This window comes from Crocuta crocuta, unplaced genomic scaffold (genome assembly GCF_008692635.1).
Source record: "Crocuta crocuta isolate KB4526 unplaced genomic scaffold, BGI_CrCroc_1.0 scaffold344, whole genome shotgun sequence".
Classification (NCBI taxonomy): Eukaryota; Metazoa; Chordata; class Mammalia; order Carnivora; family Hyaenidae; genus Crocuta; species Crocuta crocuta.
Window position 1 is genome coordinate 1,010,837 of NW_027533081.1, and position 21,744 is coordinate 1,032,580.

Here is a 21,744-nt window from a genome sequence, read left to right on the forward strand (position 1 = left end):
ATGCGAACGTGCACCAGGGTTCCAGCACCTCCCCTCCCCCCTCCCCCTTCTAAGGACTGGGGAACATGGCTGACTCCAAAGCCCGTGCCTTGGTCCCTGCGCTCTGCGGGCGCACGACACAAGAGAGCTTGGAGAACCTTGTAAAGCCCCTCCTCTCTGGAGCCAGAGTCACGCTCTCACTCTGTGGCTGCCAGTTCTCTCTCATGCTCTAGCGTCGCATATGCTGTTTCCTCCACCAGGAACATTCCTCTCCCAAATTTTCTTGTTGAACTTCAGAATCTGCAAGTGTCAGCTCCGAGATCACTTTCCTGAAGCTTTTCTTGACCCTCTCCTCTGGGCTCCTGCAGTCCTCATGCTGCCCTCTCACAGTATCTATGACACTTTTCCTCTCTTCCTCCTTCCTTCCCCCAAGGAAGTGAGGCCAGGGGGCAGGTTGCAGGGGCTGTTCCTCTCTACCTTGACCTGGGCCCCTGCAGAGGGAGAGGGTGGCAGGCTCTGGGCAGCTGGCGGTTGGGACTAAACCCAGGGCTGAGGGGTGGAGGCTGGATCCTGTCCCCAGTGGAAGTGTCCCTTTAATAGCTGCTGGCCTGCTGGCTTGGGCGCCTGCTTTACCTCCTATTCAGCTGTGACTGCAGCTGCTGTGCTGACTCATGCGCCCCAGCAGACAGCAGGAGCTGGAAGCATGGGCTTTCTAGGGGCCCTGGCAGGCTGGGGGCTTCTGGATTACAAAACGGAGAAGTATGTGATAACCAGGAACTGGCGGGTGGGCGCCCTGCAGAGGTTGCTGCAACTCGGGGTCATGGCCTACGTGGTGGGGTAAGAGAATGGCTCCTGGACCACAATGGCTGGAGGGATAATGACTGGTTGTCCTGGGCTGACGGTTGAGGGTTTGACTCTTCAGGGGCTGAGCTGGTGGTAGCAGAGGGGAGCATGTCGGGACAGGGGAGGAAGTGGGCAGAAGGGAGGATCTTTGTCTGTCTAGAGGCCAATGGATACGAGACCAAGCCAGTTCCTCTGCCCTCTTTTCCTGTTCCTTGTTTCCAGGCCCATATTGGGCTCTGCACACAGAGCAAGATGGCCCCCACCTGTACCCAGGAGGCCCCTGGTGACGTAGGAAGTAGCTCCCGATGCCTGGAAGAGCTGTAGCACTAAGGTCCCCAATAGAAACCACCAATTTTAGCTGGGTCAGGGGAGTCTTTAAGGAGGAGATGGGCCCAGCCAGGGCAGGAGGAGGGTGTTGTGTTGGCTGGTGAAGGAAGAGATGATGGGTATCTCCAAGCCCCTGAGTGCCATGAAAGGCACTGGCTCTCTGACCATGGTTGGAACTTCTGATCTGTGCAGGGTGTTTGGGATGGAAAATGAGGCTGGAGGGGAGGTAGGGACCCCGAGTCCTGGGCTGAGAGCCTGCAGGGTATATGAGGAGAGAGGCTTGAGAGGGCAGGTCCCGCTCTGCCACTGCTCATCATGGGTCAGGGACGTGCCACACTGCCCATCAATTCTTCCTAAGGTGGGCTCTCCTCGCCAAAAAAGGCTACCAGGAGCGAGACCTGGACCCCCAGATTTCTGTCATCACCAAACTCAAAGGGGTTTCTGTGACCCAGATCAAGGAGATGGGTAATCGGCTGTGGGATGTAGCAGACTTCGTGAAGCCACCACAGGTAGGTGCCTTGGTTCGACTGCGAGGCAATGACACCTCTGATACCACCCTTGCAGAGAATGTGTGTGTGAGAGGCATGTGATGCCAGAGCAGGGAGCTGGTACCGTCATAAGGCTGGGCTTGGGAAGAGCCTTACAGAGGAGTGGTGCCTGGATAGGGCTCTCGGGGATGTGTAAGAAGCTTCTAGGTGGACAAGGGGACAGACCAGGAAGCCAGGCCAGAGGAACAGCCTTTATAGAGGCTGTACTTAGAAGAGTGGAAAGTTTAGGAACTCAAGGCTTGAGCTTGAGGGTGGGGCGGGAGAAGCATGGGGAAACCAGGGCCTTGAGCTTCCTGAATGCTCCCCTCCCTGACCTGAGCACTCCTCCTCTGGCCCTCCCACGAGGCATTTCTGGCTCCTTCCTCCACCCAGATTGCCTACAGCCTCAGTTGCTACCTTTATCCTGCCAATGCCAAAACTGTAGCCTCAGTGACCACGTACCTCTAGCACAGCTGCCTCCTGGGTGCATACCCACCACATCCAAAGAGAAATCATCTCCCTCTCCCAATGTGGCCTCTTTTCATCCAATGAGGGCCAAAGCTGGACCTGTCCCTCCCTTCTGACCATTCCATCTCCTAGCAATTTTCACTGCTGCCTATACCATACCTGTATGAGGCCATGACCTTCTAGTGGGCCCCCAGATGCACTCTACTCAGCACCAGCCAGAGCTTTCCTATGTGACATCAATCAGAGCCTGCCAGCCCTTGTTTTCACCCTGGGGGGACTCCCTTTCCATAGTAGTGGCCACCGAGTCCCTCCAAATCCTGACAGCTGTCACACCTGCTGCCTTCTCTCTTTCCTTGGTGTGCATTGCCCCAAACTTGCAAAACTCACACACACCGTACTTGGATGCCAGCCACCCTGCCTGTGCTTAGCCACCTTTTGCCCAGGCAGAGCTCACCACCTGCTCCCCTGGCCCCTTTCTATGTGCAGTGAGGGGTCCACTTCCCCACTAGCTTGTGCAGGCCCCCGGTCCAACTCAGCTCTGGATCTTCAGTGCCTAGAAGCAGGAGGCAATTGGAAAATTGTGGTTGAAGGAATGAGTACAAACATGAAAAATACACTTGTCTCAAAGAGGCAGCTGTGGGCTTGGAAAAGGCCAGAAACCCAGCAGGCCTCTCTTCTCTATTTCAACTGGCCTCCCTGGAGGTGCTTTCCTGGAGCAGAGTTGATGACTTGATGGAGCCAGGACCCCTTTCCCCACAAGTTAAGCTGCCAGCTCTGGCCTCTCCCTTTTGGAGAAAGAAGCAGAGACCAACTCTGACCTTTGCTTTCTAGGGAGAGAATGTGTTCTTCTTGGTGACCAATTTTCTTGTGACGCCAGAACAAGTTCAGGACAGGTGTCCAGAGGTAAGAGTGCTCAGGAGCTTCCCAGTGGGTCCCTAGTTCCTCTGCCAGACCTGGGTCATCAGTCATGTCCTTCCCTCGCCTTCCCAGGTTAACTGAGGGCATAGTATGTGCTACTGTATACCAGGCACTGAGCTAAAGCCTTTTCGTGAATCATTCCATTTAGTCTTCACAAATACCCTGCCTGGTAAGAATCACTATGATCCAGGAACACTTGGGTGGCTCAGTCCATTAAGTATCTGACTTTGGCTCAGGTCATGACTGATTCACGGTTCGTGAGTTCAAGCCCTGAGTCAGGCTCTGTGCTGACAGCTCAGAGCTGGGAGCCTGCTTTGGATTCTGTGTCTCCCTTCTCTCTCTGCCCCTCCTCCATGCACACACACTCTGTGTGTGTGTGTGTGTGTGTGTGTGTGTGTGTCTGTGTGTCAAAAATAAATAAACATTTACAAAAATTAAAAAAAGAAATTACTATGATCCCATTTATGATGAGAAGACAGGATCTCAACAAGTTAGAGTCACACGCTCAAGGCTACTCAGTCTCTGGGCCTCCAAGTAGTCTTCTGGAGCCTTCCGCTGTAGCTCACTGTGAGATATCCAGGCCCCTTGCCTTCCTGGTCCCACCTCTGGGCACCCTCCAGTTGGTCAGTGTAACACCCGGAACTGGGTACAGGATCAGGTGAGCTCTAATAGAGCTCTTCCTCTCTTCTAGGCACAGGCTCTATTATTGTGTCCTAAGGCAGCTTCCATTTTTGTGGGCAAACAATGAAAACACCTGCTTATGCTGACCTCAGGGCCACGTACGATCTCTGGTGGGCATTTTTTACAACTATGGTCACACCAGAGTGTCTCACCCTATTTTTGTCTATTTCTCATCCAGAATTGCAGGTTTTCCACCTAAAATCTCACCTTTGTCCCATGCCTAAGGATGACCCATGGATCTAGTGTCTGTCACAGAGCACAGTGCTCTACTCTCCAGTTATGGCTTTTTCCCCCCAAACTTTTGTGTGTGTGTGATTAAATACATGTAATGTAAAATTTACCATCTTACCCATTTTTAAGTGTGTGATTCTCCAACTGTGGATTTTGTTTGAGCAGTTGGGACCCAGGACATAGCCCTGGAAGCCTATCTCCATGGTAACATCTTTTTAAAATCACATCTAGCACGGGACGCCTGGGTGGCTCAGTCAGTTAAGCGTCCGACGACTCTTGGTTTCAGCCCATGTCATGATCTCACAGTTTGTAAGTCTGAGCCTCGCATTGGGCTCCGTGCTGACAGTGAGGAGCCTGCATGGGATTCTCTCTCTCCCTGTCTCTTTCTGTCCCTCCCCTGCTTGCTTGCTCTCTCTCAAAATAAATAAACTTAAAAAAAAATTTTTTTTAAACATTTAATTGCTTGTGGGGCTGGAGAATAATTGTGTGGTCACCTGTCCCCTGTGTCCTGGTTGTTGTGCCCCCCCACATTTCCTGGGGATGTCATGTGTCCTAGGTTGGCTCTGTCCACAAAGGACGTGAAGTGTGTGCACAAACGATGTGTTTACACACAGCAAACATACATGGTGTCCTTCTAGATGCCCAGAAGACATCTAATTAATGTTCAGGTTGGAGGCTGTCCTGAAATTTTGCTGAAACCATCATTCTGTGTTTTCTGGAATCCGTGTGATTCCTCTTTGCCTCATGTCCCAGTTTCTAGCTTTTCCCATGAAACTACTGAGGCTGGGAAGTAATTAATCAGATCTGACAACATGGCTTCCGGAGACTCACCAAAGATCCTGCCAGCTCCTCTCCGGGGGCCTGGTCATCTGGTCCTTCCCAAAACATGCACTGTGTTCCTTGGAGACTCACAGCCTTTAGCAAACAACTGCCGAGCCCCTGGGGCGGTGGGGTAAGGGCAGGCCCCATGCTGGACTTGCAAGACTCCACTCCCTTGTATCTCAGGAGCTCCTGCACAGGCAGCCCAACCAAGGTGGCAGGTCCTGTGGTGGGGGCGGGGGCTGCAGCCAGAGACCCAGGGAGGCATGTCTGCCGGCCCAGGGCCTCAAGAAGGGTTTCCCACAGGACTCAAGGCCCAAGTGGGATCTTGAGAACGTCCAGGCAGAGGCAGCTATGTGAGCAAAGACCCCAAGCTATGTGAGATGAGGCATCTCCAGGGTCACCTGCTGCTGATGCTGGTTGGAGACTAGATTTGGATTGGGGTGGCCAGGGGATTGCCCAAGACCTCAGGGGCCATTTGGACTCTGTGAAGGAGCTGAGCTTGATCACAGGAGCATGGCGGAACTAGGGATGGTCTCTGCTGAATGAATGAGGCAGATGATGCAGAGAGGGGGCCCTGTGGTGGTTATCGTGGGGTTCGATTGGAGGAGATGGTGGCCCAACCAGGGTGGAGAGGAGGGGCAGACTCAGGACACAGGAGACCCCACTCTGGCCTCTGCCCACGTATCATGGTCCCAACCCCCCACAGTCCCACTGTCTCATTTGGTTTGAAGTCCCCAAACCCCTCTTGCCACCCTGGCACAGTGCTCCTCCCACTTCTCCTGAGCCAGGTAACCTGGACAGTGGTGTTCATTGTCAGCCTGGTGCAGGACTGTGTCTGAGAGTGTGCCTTCTGCTTCAGGGAGTGTAGGACCCCCAGAAACTTTGCCAGGCCCCCTTCTGGCTGATGCCCAGAACACTGTGACTATGTGTAGGCACTGATGTCCCTGTTTTACTGAAAAATAAGTAGGGGAGAGACTAGCCTATGGTCCCTCAGCAAGTGTGTGGTCCTACCACTTCCCCACCCAGGCCCCTCCAACTAGGTCCCTGCCCTTTGTTCACCATGCCCCACCCCTCCACCCTGGCATGAATTTGCCCTTCCCAGAGTTCCTTCACCTTCTCTGTTCTGTCGTTGGAGGTGGACCAGAGGATCGGGGCCTCCGGCCAGGAGAGAACTATCAGGAAGGAAGGAGGCTTGCTCTGCCTTGGAATACAGCACCTGCACCTCCTATCTGGCTGGGGGGCTGCTTGCCACCCTCCTCCTCCAACCATCTCTTTTCATTTTTACCCTCCGGCTTTGCCCTGTGCCCCCAAACTCAGGGATTTCTATGTGGCTAAGGCAGGGAGGGCTATGTCCCTGCAGACTGCAAGGCTGGTTCACAGAGGGGAGACCGTCCCTGAGCTCTTGGCAACTCTGCTTTCCCCACCTCAGCACCCCTCCATCCCGCTGGCTACCTGCTGGGCTGATGAGGACTGTCCGGAAGGGGAGACTGGGACGCACAGCCATGGTAACTCTGGGCCCTGTCTTCCAGTGGCTCCCCTGGGTGGGAGCTCCAGGGGCGGGGCTGGGACCCTGGGTGGTTCTTTAGGGCAGGCCTGGTGGTGTCTCTGCATCTCTCCTTTGTGTCAGTGGCCCCTTGCCTCACCCCATCCCTTGGCCCTGTGGCGATTTGAGGGCCCGGAGTTTGTCTTGTATTTTCAAGGTATAAAAACGGGCCAATGTGTGGAATTCAATGGGACCCACAGGACCTGTGAGATCCAGGGCTGGTGCCCTGTGGAGAGTGGCACTGTGCCCGCGTAAGTCTCTCCACCCACCCACACCCACCCACCTCCAGGGCAAGGCCCCAGAACCAAGAAGCCTGCCCTTCACTTCTCCTTTACCAGCAGGAAGCCCCTACTGGTCCAGGCAGAGAACTTCACCTTGTTCATCAAGAACACTGTCACTTTCAGCAAATTCAACTTCTCCAAGTAAGTGTAGGTATGTCCTGCTGGCCCCAGACCCTCCTTGTCTGGTCTTACCTGACCTTCTGTCCCATCCCCCACCCCCACCCGCAGGTCCAATGCCTTGGACACCTGGGACGCCACTTATTTCAAGCGCTGTCGCTACGACTCACGCTACAGCCCCTACTGCCCTGTGTTCCGCATCGGGGATCTCGTGGCTGCAGCTGGAGGGGTGTTTGAGGACCTGGCATTGCTGGTGAGTCCGTGGGGGGCAGAGTTCCAGGAAAGTTCAGGGAGAGGGTCCCGGGGCCTGCGTGCCTGCTGGTGAAGCAGCGATGTGCTGTGTGCAGGGAGGTGCTGTGGGCGTCCAAGTCCGCTGGGATTGTGACCTGGATGCTGGGGGCTCCGACTGCCGGCCTCACTATTCCTTCCAGCTGCAGGAGACGAGCTACAACTTCAGGTGCGGCCCCTCCTGCCCTCCTGCTGCTGTTCAGCCAGGCCCCCCTCCCACCCCCCACTACTTGTCCTGGGGCCACACCCTTGCCCAGCTCTCTGGACATTCCATTGTGTGTTCGAGGAGGTCCCCAGGGTCAGGACGGGTGTTCTCAGCTCCGGGTCCTCCAGCACAGGCTCTGTCCAGCCTCCCTCCTAATCCTATCCCCCTTCTGTCCCTTGGGACTTCTCACCCCCCCCAGCCCCTCCCCCACCCCACCCTGCCTCTAGCACCACACTCTTTGGCTTGGGTGGGAGGGTTCTTTTTTACTTTTCCCTTAGGTCTTATCTCAGAATTTTCAAAAACCTATAGAAAAATGCAAAGACTAGTTCTGTGAACAGCCATAGCCATATACCCTTTATCGGGGTTCACTAGGGCTTTTTTGGTTCTGGTTTTATTTTGTACCATTTTGCCACATTTGCTTTCTCTCTCCCTCTCTAGAATGAGCTGGATATATTTAGCTAGATTTCAGAGGGAAGCATTTTAAAGTAAGTGGCAGACACCTGACATTCTTCCTCTCAACACTGTCCTGAGAAGGAGGACCTTACCCACGTGACCACTGTACCACAGTCGCACTCAGTAAATTTAACATTGGCCAGAATAAATCTAATATTTGCATTTTCCCAACAGTGCCAATAATAGTCCTGTATCTTTTTCTTTTCCGATCCAAGATGCACTCAGGGATTTTGTATTGCATTTATTGTCATGTCTTTGAGTCTCCTAAACAGATCTCCCTCAACCTGCCAGAATCCTTGTCACTTCCTGTCACCTGGTCATGGTCACACATATGTACACACAACCCTCAGGCCTAGAGATGATGCCCCTTTGACATTGCTCACTGGGCTTTTCTTGGCCTGGCTTCCTTGACCTCCCTGGCCCTTTGCAACTATGAGGGGCTGGCTCCTTGCCCACATTCTTCTTCCTGCCACCTCTGTGCTCTTACCTGTCCTGCTTTCTGTCTAGTACACTCCTTCCCGACCCCTAGAAGACCAGCCTCAAAGTACCCCTTGCGGAAAGCCTTTCTCACTTCCTAGGGGTAGTGAGTTTCCTTTGGACTCACACAGCCCAGGGCTTGCCTCCTTACCTGTCCCCACCCTCAGTACTAGTGTCTATGTAGGGATCTTTCTGTCCCCTCAGCAGGCAAGGAGTTTCTAAGTAGGTCCCAGGTTGCCTTTCCCCTGGGTCCTCAGCAACGCCACAAGGGGGAGACATCTGGGGCTGGGGGTTTATACAATCAATGGATGAGTAAGAAGGAAGCCTGGGAGGACCTGCCCAGCCCAGGAGTGGCAGCAGAGCAAGCCACCAGACCTTTCCTACCTTCAGGACAGCCACTCACTGGTGGAAGCCCTCAGGTGTGGAGGCCCGGAGTCTGCTCAAGCTCTATGGGATCCGCTTTGACATCCTTGTCACGGGGCAGGTAGGAGGTGTTGGGTGAGAGTAATGGGTGGTGGGAGTAGGAGGGGGAGATGGTCATAGCCCCGGAGGCTCAGCCTAGGTCGGTCTCAGGCAGGGAAGTTCGGGCTCATCCCCACGATCATCACTCTGGGCACCGGAGCAGCTTGGCTGGGTGTGGTGAGTCTGACTACTGTGGGCTCCCTCTGGTTGCAACTGTGTGCCCAGGCCTGCCCAAGTGCATACCTGAGACCCCCCGCACCCACTCCTCTCCCATACATGATGTTGTCTCGCGGTGAGGGCTGGGGAGGTGGCGGAAGGGCAGGTTGAGGGCCAGGACACAGGTCTGCCCTGCCCTTCCCAGATCACCTTCTTCTGTGATCTGCTGCTGTTGTATGTGGACGAAGAAGCCCATTTCTACTGGAGGACCAAGTATGAGGAGGTGAGCCATAGGCGTGTCCGAACCCTTGGGTTCTGTTACACTTTGGAGGATGTTGTTCAGAGCCCTGATATGATGTCCTCATCTGCAGGCAAAGGCCCCGAAGGTGACCACCAACCCTGAGCGGACAGAGCCAGCTTCTGCACCCCCGTGCATGGCTGCCCAGGGGCCTTAGAGGGGACCCAGTCTGGGAGCCAGACATCAACACCAGAGTGACCATGCTGAGGCTCCGGCCCCCCACTCACTGGCCTGTTTCTGAGACCTGTAGCTGTTCCCCGCTGGTTGCAGGGTGGGGGCCCTACTGTGGGCACCTCCTGGATAAAGCCCCAGCAGGATTAGGGTGTGAGGGGGGTGGGGAATTCCACCCTTCCACTCCCAGACAGACTGTCCCTCCCCTGACTCCAGCTCCAGCAGGATGCTGCCTGGGGGAGCCAGAGAAGCCAGTTTTGCCTAGAAACCTGTAGCAGAACAGGAGCCACAGAGAAGGGGAGCCCCTGGGACACCCACATGGTAGGGTAATGGTCTGGTGAGGCTCCTGCTATATCTAGGTCTAAAGAACTTTCCCCCAGCTTCCATCACCAGTGTTCTCAGTACTGATTCTCTCACTGGCTAGGGCAGACTCCAGCCCTTCTCCCCCTACCAGCACCCCCATCTTAGGTAGAACCCCTCCCTCTCAGCTGTGCCACACTGGGGTCTATGCAACTGGAGTCTGAAGCAAGGTAGAAAGAACCCTGACAAGAGGGATTATCTCAGCTTCTCTGGTGTTGGGTTGCCCGAGGCAGGTTCCTACCCAACTCTGGGCCTCATCCATGAAATGAAGGGTGGGTAGGCAGATAGATAATCCAACCCCCTGGGAACCCAGGCAAGGGCACAGGCACCCTTTGGTCTCGCACCTGCCCAGCTTATGAGCATCAACTCCTTCTTGGTGGTAGCCCTTGAGCTGTGGAGGATTGGGATGGAGAAGAGAAGGTGGAGGGGCTGGGTTAGTGGTCACTGGGTCCTTTGGGATCTTCTATGTGCTTCCTCATTAACCCCCAGCCCTGGAACCTGCTCACCGGAGCCATGAGATTAGTGAGCTGTCCATCTGCTACCCAAGGTCACATCTAAGAACCTATCAAGGCATCTGCACGTCCCTGGAAGGAATGTCCCTAACAAAGGACACAAAGGGCCCCAGCAGACTGGCCTGGTATCTTTTCAAGGTCTGAGTCCTGCCTGCTGGAGAATTACGCACCCCCACCCCCAGCCCCACAGTCAGGAAGGGAAGAAAGGGGCTGCAGGAGTCAAAGTCTCCCCTGGTCCCAGGGCAGAGGCAAGGATTTGGGAGTACCTACTCCAGGGAGGCAAGGGGCTTCTTTCTCATGGGTCCCTGGTGACCAGGACTGTGCTGGCAGCTTGGCAGTGGAGTCACAAAGGCCATTTGGGGAGGACCAGGGCTGAGGCTCAGGCTGAAGTAGTAACTGGGAGGCATCTGGAGCCCCAGCAAACCCTCGGGGTCTCTGGTACTTCTCAGTCCCCAGAGCGATGTCCATGGGGAGGCAGGTTCAGAAGAGCCAGGGTGAGAGAACATGGCTCTGAGGCCTGGTTATTGGAATGGGATCACATGTATCTGGTTGTCCTCAGGGCCCAGAGAAAGCTGTCATAGCTACTGAGAGTTAAGGAGTAAAGCCTGCCAAAACCAGCAGCTTCCTGTGTAGTCCTTAACAGCCAGGAGTGGGGAGTTGGAAGCATCTATGATGGATATAGCATGGCTTTAGGGAGGCCAGTGGAGGGGGACAGGAAGGGCCTGGAGACCCCCTCAAGGACTGGAGCCGCACAGCCACCAGGTGGACTCAGAGGTACTTGGGGCAGGCAAGTGCATATACGGTATATGCATCTGTATACGGGGTGCGTATATCATACATGTATGTAGCATCCTGAGCCTTTATCTCAAAGCCCTTGAGGAAGGGGTAGGGGGAGAGGATGAGTGCCAGCCGAGACAGCCAGAGAACTATGGCCAGACCTGAGTTGGAAACATCTGTTGCCTCAGTCTGCATGTGGATGTGAAGCACCAGGGTAAGCCATGTGGGCCATGTGGGCACATGCAGTGTGCCTCTACATCCCTGGGCAGGCCTCAGGGATACAGTGCACTTTCTGGAAGCCCTGGGAACCCAAGAGGGCCCTGAAACCCCACTGTCCTTTCTAGGTGGTCTTTTTGGGACTGAGGCTCTGCTCTCTGGATCTTTTCCCCCACCAGGGAACATGTGGGGAGCCTGTATGGGGGAGCCTGACTCTGCCCTTTTCATGGATCTCTCCTCTCATTGTGTGTGTAGAGTTATATGCACCTCCTCCACTGAGCTGGGCAGAGGGCGCCAGCCTGAGGGCAGGACCCCAGGACCCAGGCTCAGCAATGTTCCTGACCACAGCTGGTGCCTCCCTCTTGCCAAACCTTGGCATCTTTGCCATGGATTGGGGACAGTCACCTGGTTCCCAGAGGGCAGGAGAGGACTCAAGGACACAAAGAATGCAGCAGGACATAGCAGCAGGCCTTGTGGCTGGCCAAGAGGTTATTATTATGGATATCTGGGGTTGTGGGCTTCTTCCCCGCCCACCCTAGCCCACCCTGCCTGCCCAAGAAACTGAAATTGTTCATGAACAGGAAGGTGCTAGGCAAAATGTTCACCACACCAGCACTGACCATGGCCCACTCCTCAAAACCCAAAGCTAGGCACTTGAGCTAAGGCTTTAAGGTCTGGGGTACCCCTCAGCATGGGCAGGCCTGCAAACCTGAGCTGGCTCAGATAGACGGGACTCCCAGCTTCTCTGGGCTCCTGAGGAGGTGGGCTGAGGGCAGAGCAAGCATGGACAGGCCTCCAGCTTGATTCACGGACTGGTGGGCTGCTCCGCGGGGCTGGGATCCTGGGAGGGCAGCTGGCTGGGGGGCTGCACAGTCTGTACCGTCTCCTCCAGGTTGGTGCTGGGGAACACCACGTAGCGTGTGGTCAGCTCCGGCAGCTCCCGCTGGTTCTCTTTGCTGTGCCAGATGCCATAGCCAAAATACACGGCGAGCCCTGCAGCAGTTGTGGGGGGCTGAAGGGCAGGTCCCGACCCGGCTTGCCCTCCTTGCCTTCTTCCTGTGGCCCACCCGGGGCCCCAAGCCTGGCCCCCACTCACCGATCACCAGCCAGATGGAGAAGCGCAGCCAAGTCAGGTAGCTTAGCTTCAGCATGAGGCATATGTTGAGAAGGATGCTCAGGGCTGGAGTCAGGGGCACCATGGGGATCTGAGGGGGCAAGAGCAGGGCTGGGCTGGGCTGCAGAGAAGGTCTGCTGGCTCAGGGCCTGAGTCTTCAAGAGTCCCAAGAGCCGTTCTCCACCTCTGGAGATTCTGGAAACAAGTGCCCATGTGCCATGCGGAAAGACAGGGGATGGGCGTAGTGGCCTCCCCAACCCTGTGAGCCCCGGTTCCTCCTGCCGCAGTGGAGGAGGAAGGGACAAAGAGAGCTAGCTGGGCTGCCAGCCGGGGGGCATTGGCCAGGGGAGGTACCTGGAAGGTGTCTTGCTGCTGCCGTTGCTGGTGAGCCCCCAGGATGAGGAGGCTGAGCAGAAACGTGACGGAGCTGAGCAGGAGCAGCAGGATGTAGCCCCAGTATGGGAGGTGCAGGGCTGAGTCCCCGAAGACCAGTACACAGGCCAGGGTGATGGCCGAGGCCACCAGCATGCTGAGGGCCCAAGCCACAGCAGCTCCAGGGCTGTACCTACCTAGAAAGCCCAGGTAGGGCCTTAGGGCTGGCCGCAGCTGCCCGGGCTCAGGGGCCGAGGCCTGCTCGGTGCCCACCAGTTGTATGTGGTCCGAGAAAGAGTGGTACTCTTTGACCCTGGGGTCAGGGCTGGCTGGGCCTGAGGCACTGCACGGAGGGGCCCTCTGGAAGCGTAGCACAATAATGCTGGTGGCCACGAAGGTGTAGGCCAGCAGTGTGCCAATGGACAGGAACTGGACCAGAGCCTCCAGATCCAGCAGCAGCGCCAAGCAAGTCATGAGGCCCCCGAACACAAGGATGCCCACCATGGGCACCTGCGTCCGGGGGTGCACTTGGGCAAACACCTGGAAGAAGAGCCCGTCGATGGCCATGGCATAGACGATGCGTGGCAGGGAGAAGAGGCTGCTGAGCAGGACAGTGTTCATGGCTGTGACAGAGGGTGGGGCACTGGTGAGCAGGGTGGACGGGCCTATCAGGGGCCTCCGCTGTGAGTCAGGGCATGCACAACCCCTCGGGAGCATGGGCGTGAGTTTGTCTGGGATCTCAGAGTGAGCCTGATGGCTTGCTCCCCGCCCCCCACCAGGAACGGGACACCCTAGTTTAGGTGACAGGCCCATCAGAGAACCTCGTGAGGGCTGATCCTTCTCCCAGGAAAGGACCTGGAAGCACATACTCAGAACCAACATTTTATGTACAGTTGGGAGGGGGCAGTGAGTAGCTCTCAACAAGCCTAGGTAGAGAGTCTAATAATCAGCACCTTCCTGGGTCCCACATGCAACCGGTAACAGACCTGGATGGAGGTGTGTTCCCTGGGAAGCTTAGGGCAAGGCCCCACTACTCTGCTCATTTCCACCTTGCCTGAAGGGCCTCTTACCGCAGATGGAGCCTGCCGCCACAATGAAGCCAGCCCAGCTATATCCCCGCCGGTAGAAGGCATCAGCGAGTGCGGAGTCAGGGTCCAGGCTGTGCCAAGGCACCATGAGGGTGAGCACGGTGGAGACGAGAATGTAGGCGCCAGCTGCCAGGCCAAGTGAGATGGTAATGGCTATAGGCACAGCTCGCTTGGGGTTCCTGGCCTCCTCGCTGGAGGCAGCAATGACATCAAAGCCCACAAAGGCGTAGAAGCAGGTGGCGGTGCCGGCCATGATGCCGGAGAACCCAAAAGGTGCAAAGCCACCCTCCTCAGCACTCCAGTTGTGTGGGCGGGCCAGGATAAATCCCAGGATGATGACAAAGAGGATGACGACAAGGCTGACAACAGAGAACGTGTGGTTGAGCCAGGAGGAAACTCGGGCTCCGCAGGAGATGAAGACAGAGGCCAAAATTATAATGCCAGCAGCCAGGAAGTCTGGGTAGTGGGCTAGCAAGGGCACCTGCCAGGTTCCAACATAGGCCTCGGTGAGGTTGTGGATGCGGTGGTTGAACATGGCATCCAGGTAGCCACTCCAGGCACGGGCCACGGCTGCACCGCCAATGAGGTACTCGAGGAGCACATTCCAGCCGATGAGGAAGGCCCACAGCTCACCCATGGACACATAGGTGAACAGGTAAGCAGAGCCCGTACGCGGCAGCCGTGCCCCAAACTCTGCATAGCACAGGGCTGACAGCAAGGAGGCCACAGCAGCCACGGCAAAGGACAAGAGCACCGCAGGGCCGGCCATCTGCTTTGCCACTGTGCCTGTGAGCACATAGAGGCCTGAGCCCACCATACCACCCACTCCCAGCAGGGTCAGGTCCAGTGTGGACAGGCAGCGCCGCAGTGATGTCTCCATGGTGGACTCCTCCAGGGGCTTCAGTCGGTTTAGCTTCTGGCAGAAGCGCGCCAGGCTGGCAGTGCTGGGCAGCCCCCTGACCATGATGGGCAGCTAAGAGGAGCACCGAGCCAGCTGCCGGCACCTACCAGGGCAAGAGGGGAATGACGGGCTGCCCAGTTCGTTCGGGCCAGGCTTCAGTCTGCTCTGTCTATCCATCACCACCCTACCCCCGGGACCTGAATGTCTGCATAGCTAGCTTGCCTGAGGGCTGGGACGAATTAGAAGTGGGCAGGAGGTCACAGGGAAGCCTTTGGGCAGGTGAAGGAACCTCTTGCAGCTTAGGTGGGGGAGACTGAGGGTGGAAAGGGTGCAGCTCCAGGAAGTGTGATTGGGAAACTCTCCTTGGTCTGGCATCCAAGAGCAAAGGTGGAAACCCCAGATTATCCAGGAGCTGGGCAGGTCTCCAGGCCTCCAGGCCCCGGAACGGGAGCGGGTTTGCTGCCCTGGGCGTGGACCAGGTGGCCATCTGGCCTCAGACGTTGGCACTCACCGCTACCCCCACCCCCACTCCCTCCCTGGCCCCGTGGGACTTGGGTAGGGCCCAGAGGTGGGGAGCTCTAGGCCCTGCACCCAGAAGCCAAAGCTTCTTGCTCTGCCCCCGCCCCGCCCCGACAGGCTACTGCCTCCGCTGCTGCGCCTAGAGCCAGTTCCACCCGGATATCCAAGTCTTTGCCTCCTTTCAGGCCCGAGTACGTCCCTATGGGACTCGCTGAGACTCACCTGCTGTCACTGCTGCCGCCGCTCTGCGTGCTGTGCTTGCTTAGCCAGCTGGCGTCGCCCGAGCGCAGAGCCCGCCTCCACACCCCCTGCGCCGGATCCAGCACGGCGCCCCTCCCACCTGGCTGTCACACAAGTATCCAGATTGCCCACCATACCCAAACCTCACACAATCCAGACCAGAACTCACCAAATTTAGGATAGCCCTATTACTGTGTCTGGTTCACAGATGAGGAAGTCCAAGCCACCAGGTAAGTGACTAACCCAGATCACTGGGGTGGCCCTGGGAGGCAGGCAAGAGTAAGGACCGGCTCCGGAGGGATCTGGAATGCACCCCCTCGCTGCTGCTGCAGTAACCCTCCTTGATTCTTCATCCCAGCACATGTACTCTGCTCAGCCTGTCACCGTCCAGGTTCCCCTCCCCCAGTGTTGGGGCATTTGGGGGGCTGCAGGGAGTCAGGCAAGCCTCTGGTGACATGAGGATATGGGTCTGCCTGAGTGACCCCGACCAATCCCTGACCTCTCCTGTACAATAGGGTGGCAGTAAGCCGCCCTCATACATTGCCGAAGGAGAGGGAGGGCACAGCTTTTGGGGAGTTGAGAGAACTGCTGGCTATTCTGAGCCTTGTCCTGAAAGGAGGCAAGCAGATTTGTGGGGACAATCTAGAGCCTTCCAGCTCGGGGCACCCCTAGTTTTCCTTAGATGCCAGTGAGAGGCCCTCTTAGCCTAGGAGCATGAGTCAGACTTGGAGGACCCTGGGGGACCCCAACAACAGCTTCCCACTCATGGGGATCAGTGAGAGGTCATATCCTGGGCACCTACTCCATGCTATTTTCCATAGCACGGACAAGCCCCATGTTCCATCATGTAGCCATCACAAACTCCCCTCAGACTTACTTATTCCTGGGGCTAAGGGGTCTTTGTCCATCTGCTCTTACTACTTTTTGAAAGTGAAAAAGTTGGTGTGACATGATGGTGTGAATTTGGCAAAATGATGACAATCCATCCAAGCAAAGAAAAACCAAAATGGATTTTCAGGGCACCTACAGCTTCTGTGTCCCAATGAGCTGGTGACAGGATGGTGCACTCCCAGACAAGATGGTGTCACTCAGAACACTCTGCCTCGGCCAACACCCTTGATCCTTTCTGATATTTGTCTGATGTTGTCTTGAAGAACTTCACAGATGAGCTCCCACTTCCTGAGGGGTGACATCTCCCTTACCTTGCTCCCCTTTGGCCTGAACATAATTGAGCAGATGTTTCTTGTTCTGAAATGCCTCCATAAAAATCTAGAAAAATGCACTTCAACCTGAGAGACTGGGGCAGTTTTGTAACAGAAGCTACCCCAGGACCTATCAACAGCCACCTGAGAGCTGGTACGCAGTGTTTCAGAAAACTAACTGTTTATCCACCCAGAGAAGGCTCTCACCACATATATGAGTACAAGTTTGAGGGCAAGCATGGTTGATACAGTGAATCATAAACTTGCAGGGATATGACTCCGCCAAGTTCTGGGGCCCCACTGAACAAGGCAGTTACACGGAGCAACCTATGAAGGTGGAGTGAAGCTAAAGCACCAAAAAGAAAAAAGAAGGAGGAGGAGGAGGAGAGAGGAGGAAAGGAGGGGAGAGGGAATACTTCCCAACTTATTCTACAAAGCCAAAGGCATCACAAGAAAGCAAAACTACCCCTTATGTACATAGATGCAGACTATCTCAACAAAATACTACCAAATTGAATCCAGCAACATATAAAAAGTTTCAAGTTAGCCATCTGGGTGGCTCAGTCAGTTAAGCATCTGACTTGGGTTTAGGTCATGATCTCACAGTTCATGGGTTTGAGCCCTGCATTGGGCTCTGCACTGGTGGTGTGGAACCTGCTTGGGATTCTCTCTCCCTCCCTCTCTGTTTCTCTGTGTTCCTTCCCCACTTGTATTCTTTCTCTCAAAATAAATTAATAAACTTAAAAAAAAAAGGGTCAGGTGGAATTTATCCCAGGAATTCAAGGGTTGATTTAACATAGGAAAATGCTAAAGAATAAAGGACCAAACCACATGATCATCTTAATACACCCAGAAAAAAAGCATTCAACAAACCAGAAACATCCCCAGACTGGTAGAGACTATCCATGAAAAACCCTTGGCTAGTATACTCAGTAGTGATCTTAATCTCAGGGTTGTGAGTTTGAGCCCCATGTTGGGTGGAGAGATTACTTTAAAATGTTTTTAAAATGTTTTAAAAAATGCTGGAGTTACTCACACATCTTGGTTGCTTTCTTTCTTTCTTTTTTTTTAATTTTTAATGTTTATTTTTGAAGGAGAGAGAGATTGAGCATTGAGGGGGAGGGGCAGAGAGGGAGACACAGAATCCTAAATGGGCTCTCCAGGTTCTGAGCTGTCAGCACAGAGCCTGATGCAGGGCTCTAACTCATGAACCGTGAATCACTACCCAAGCTGAAGTCAGATGCTTAACCAACTGTATTCACCCAGATACCCCCACACTTCTTGATTTCTAAACTGATTACAAAGCTACAAAGTAATCAATACATTGTGTTACAGAAAAACGGACAGACATATGGATCAATAGAACTGACAATCCAGAAATACAACCAATTAAGTAATTAATTTGAGAGAGAGAGAGAGAGAGCACAAGCAGGGGGAAGGGCAGAAGAGAGAGAGGGAATCTTAATCAGGCTCCATGCCCAGTGCAGAGCCAAATGCAGGGCTCAATATCACAACCATGAGATCATGACCTGAGCTGAAATCAAGAATTAGATGCTTAACTGAATCACCCAGGCTCCCCATGACCAATTAATTTTTTTAATATTTTTTCCCTTTCTTTAATAATTTTTTTAATGTTTTATTTATTTCTAAGAGAGAGGGACAGCGTGAGCAGGGGAGGGTCAGAGAGAGAGGGAGACACAGACTCCGAAATAGCCTCCAGGCTCTGAGCTGGCAGTCAGCACAGAGCCCGACGCGGGGCTCGAACCCACGAACCGTGAGATCATGACCTAAGCGAAAGTCGGACGTTCAACTGACTAAGCCACCCAGGCGCCCCTCCCCATGACCAATTAATTTTTTAAAAATTTATGTCTAGTTCAAAGTTATGGCATATCGATTTTTAAAAAATATACTTTATTTTTAGAGCAGTTTTCGCTTCACAGCAAAATTGAGCAGATGGTGGAGTTCCAATATATCCTCTACCTCTACACATTAACAGCCCCCCTCCCCCAAACTATCAATACTCCCGCACACACAGAGTGATACATGTGTCATAATTGGTGAACCTACATTGACACATCATTATCAGTCATGGTCCATCGTCTATATTAGAGTTCACTCGTGATGTCCTATATTCTATGGATTTTGACATATGTATAATGTGTTTCCACCATTATTGTATCATACAGAATTGTTTTACTTTCCTAAAACTCTTGTGCTTTCCGTATTCATCTTTTGCTCCACCCTAACCCCTGGCAATCACTCATTGTTTCTACTTCCACAGTTTGGCCTTCTGGAGAAAATTTATATAATTGGAATCATACACTATGCAGCCTGTATCTAAACAATCTAGGGGCGTCTGGGTGGCTCAGTCGGTTAAGTGTTCGACTTTGGCTCAGGTCATGATCTTGCTCTTCATGGGTTTGAGCCCTGTGTCTGGCTCAGTGCTGACAGCTCAGATCCTGGAGCCTGCTTTGGATTCTGTGTCCCCTTCTCTCTCTGCCCCTCCCCTGCTTGTGCTCTGTCTTTCTCTGTCTCTCAAAAATAAATAAACGTTAAAAAAAACTAAGGAATCTAAAGGATTGGTTTTTTTTTCACTTAGTAATATGCATTTAATATTCCGTCATGTCTTTTTTATTTTTTTAAATGTTTTTTAAAAAATTTATTTCTGAGAGAGAGAGAGAGAGAGCGTGAGCAGGGTAGGGTCAGAGAGAGAGAGAGAGAGAGATACATAATCTAAAGCAGGCTCCAGGCTCTGAGCTAGCTGTCAGCACAGAGCCCAACGCAGGGCTTGAACCCACGAACCATGAGATCCTGACCTGAGCCAAAGTTGGACGCCTAACCGACTGAGCCACCCAGGCGCCCCCTTCGTGTCTTAAAAAAAAATTTTTTTTAATGTTTGTTTTTATTTTTGAGAGAGAGATACAGAGACACAGCCAGAGCACAAGTAGGGGAGGGGCAGAGAGAGAGGGAGACACAGAATCTAAAGCAGGCTCCAGGCTCTGAGCTGTCAGCATAGAGCTGGATGCAGGGTTCAAACCTACGAACTGTGAGATCATGAGCTGAGCTGAAGTCGGACACTTAACTGACTGAGCCACACAGGTGCTCCAATTCCTTTATGTCTTTTAATGGCTTGATAGCTCATTTCTTTTCAGTGCTGAGTAATATTACATTGTCTGGATGGGTCCTAGTTTATCCATGCATGTACGAAGGACATCTTGGTTGCTTCCCAGTTTGGGCAATCATGCACAATCCATGTGTAAGTTTTGGCGTGGACATAAGGTGTCAACTGATTTGGATAAATATGGGCATATCTTGGAGATATTGCAGGTTTGATTCTGCTGACTACAGCAAATAGCACAATAAAGCAAGTCAAATGAAAATCTGGGCTTCCCAGTGCATATAAAAGTTATGTTTAGGAGCGCCTGGGTGGCTCAGTCGGTTAAGCATCCAACTTCGGCCCAGGTCATGATCTCACGGTTCGTGGGATCAAGTCTCACGTCGGGCTCTGTGCTGACTGCCAGCTCAGAGCCTGGAGCCTGTTTCGGTCTGTGACTCCCTGTCTCTCTGACCCTCCCCTGCTCACGCTGTCTCTCTCTCTCTCACAGAAACAAATAAAACATTAAAAAAATAAAAGTTATGTTTATATTGTATTGTATTCAAGTGTGCAACAACATTGTCAAAAACAATGTACATACCTCAATGAAAAAATAATTTGTTGTTAAAAATGCCAAACACCATATGTATTTTTAGTGAGTCAATCTTTTTGCTGGAGGAGAGGGTCTTGCCTTGAGCTTGATGGCTGCTGACTGACCAGGGTGATGGTTTTTGAAGGTTGGGGTGGTTGTGGCAATTTCTTAAAATAAGAAGACATGAATGAGCACTGAGTGTTATGTGGAAACTAATTTGACAATAAACTATTAAAAAAAAATAAAAAAAAATAAGAAGACATGAAGTTTGCCTCATTGATGGACTCTTCCTTCCACAAACAATTTATCTAGTGTGAAATGCTGTTCGATAGCATTTTATCCCTACTAGAACTTCTTTCAAAATCGGAGCCAATCCCCTCAAACCCTGCCACTGTTTTATCAACCACGTCTATGTTATATTCTAAATCTTTTGTTGTCATTTAAATATCTTCACCAGGAGTATATTCCATCTCAAGAAACCACTTTCCTTTGCTCATCCATAAGAAGCAACTTCTCATCCATTCAAGTTTTATCATGAAATTGCAGCAATCTATTCCCATCTTTAGGCGCCACTTGTAATTCTAGTCCTACCACATCTGCAATTACTTCCTCCACTGAGGTCTTGAACCCCTCAAGGTTATGTGTGAAGGCTGGAATCTACTTCTTCCAAACTCCTGTTGATATTGATGTTTTGACCTATTCCCATGAATCAGAAATATCCTTTAAATTTTAAATTTAAATTTATTTTTGAAAGAGAGTGCACACAAGCAGAGAGAGAGGGAGACACAGAATCTGAAGCAGGCTCCAGGCTCTGAGCTGTCACCCTAGAGCCCAATGTGGGGCTCAAACTCACAAACCGTGAGATCATGACCTGAGCCAAAGTCAGATGCTTAACCGGTTGAGCCACCCAGGTGTCCCTGAATCAGAAAAAATCTTGACGGTATCGAGGATGGTGAATCCTTTTCACAAAACTTTCCATTGACTCTGCCTAGGCCCATCAAAGAAATCACTATCTATGGCAGTTATAGCCTTGTGAAATGTATTTCTTAAATAATAAGACTTGAAAGTTGAAATTATTCCTTGGTTCATGGGCTGCAGAATGGGTGTTGTGCTAGCAGGCATGAAAACAACATTAATGTCATTATACAACTCCATCAGAGCTGTTGAGTGAGTGCTCATTGTCAATGAGCACTATGAGCAGTAATATTTTGAAAGGAATCTTTTTCTGATACATACATTTATCAATCAAGTTTGCTATCTTACATGGGCATGGTTTGTGGCACCCTGTAACAATTAAAGATCACTGATCACAGATCACGATAACAGATGTAATAATAATAAAGTTTGAAATATTATGAGAATTGCTACAACGTGACAGAGACACAAAATGAGTAAATATTGTTGGAAAAATGGCACTGATAGATCTGCTCAAGGAAGTCTGACAATGCTCAATGCAATTGATAGGATTTATTAAAAAAAAAAAAACTCAATAAAGTGAAACACAGTAAGA

The 21,744-nt window shown here is 52.7% G+C and overlaps 2 protein-coding genes across 3 annotated transcripts; one reads left to right on the top strand and one right to left on the bottom strand.

The window, feature by feature from the left end:
• Positions 1-670: 670 nt before the first annotated feature.
• Positions 671-10,723, top strand: P2RX6 (purinergic receptor P2X 6). The gene is made up of 12 exons (XM_077745858.1): positions 671-816; positions 1,508-1,658; positions 2,976-3,047; positions 6,226-6,301; positions 6,497-6,590; positions 6,681-6,761; positions 6,849-6,990; positions 7,085-7,194; positions 8,551-8,644; positions 8,734-8,799; positions 8,984-9,061; positions 9,150-10,723. Exons 1-12 carry the CDS (start codon positions 683-685, stop codon positions 9,231-9,233), a joined length of 1,182 nt encoding a protein of 393 aa, XP_077601984.1. The 5' UTR covers positions 671-682; the 3' UTR covers positions 9,234-10,723.
• An 862-nt stretch (positions 10,724-11,585) lies between these two features.
• Positions 11,586-15,382, bottom strand: SLC7A4 (solute carrier family 7 member 4). 2 transcript variants are annotated; one of them, XM_077745854.1, is made up of 5 exons: positions 15,329-15,382; positions 13,669-14,690; positions 12,796-13,221; positions 12,209-12,317; positions 11,586-12,105 (listed from the first exon to the last, which is right to left on the bottom strand). In XM_077745854.1, exons 2-5 carry the CDS (start codon positions 14,648-14,650, stop codon positions 11,832-11,834), a joined length of 1,791 nt encoding a protein of 596 aa, XP_077601980.1. In that variant the 5' UTR covers positions 14,651-14,690; positions 15,329-15,382; the 3' UTR covers positions 11,586-11,831. The 2 variants fall into 2 exon arrangements, with proteins under 2 accessions (XP_077601980.1, XP_077601979.1); XM_077745853.1 differs by having other exon boundaries at positions 12,581-13,221.
• Between the last annotated feature and the right edge of the window lie 6,362 nt (positions 15,383-21,744).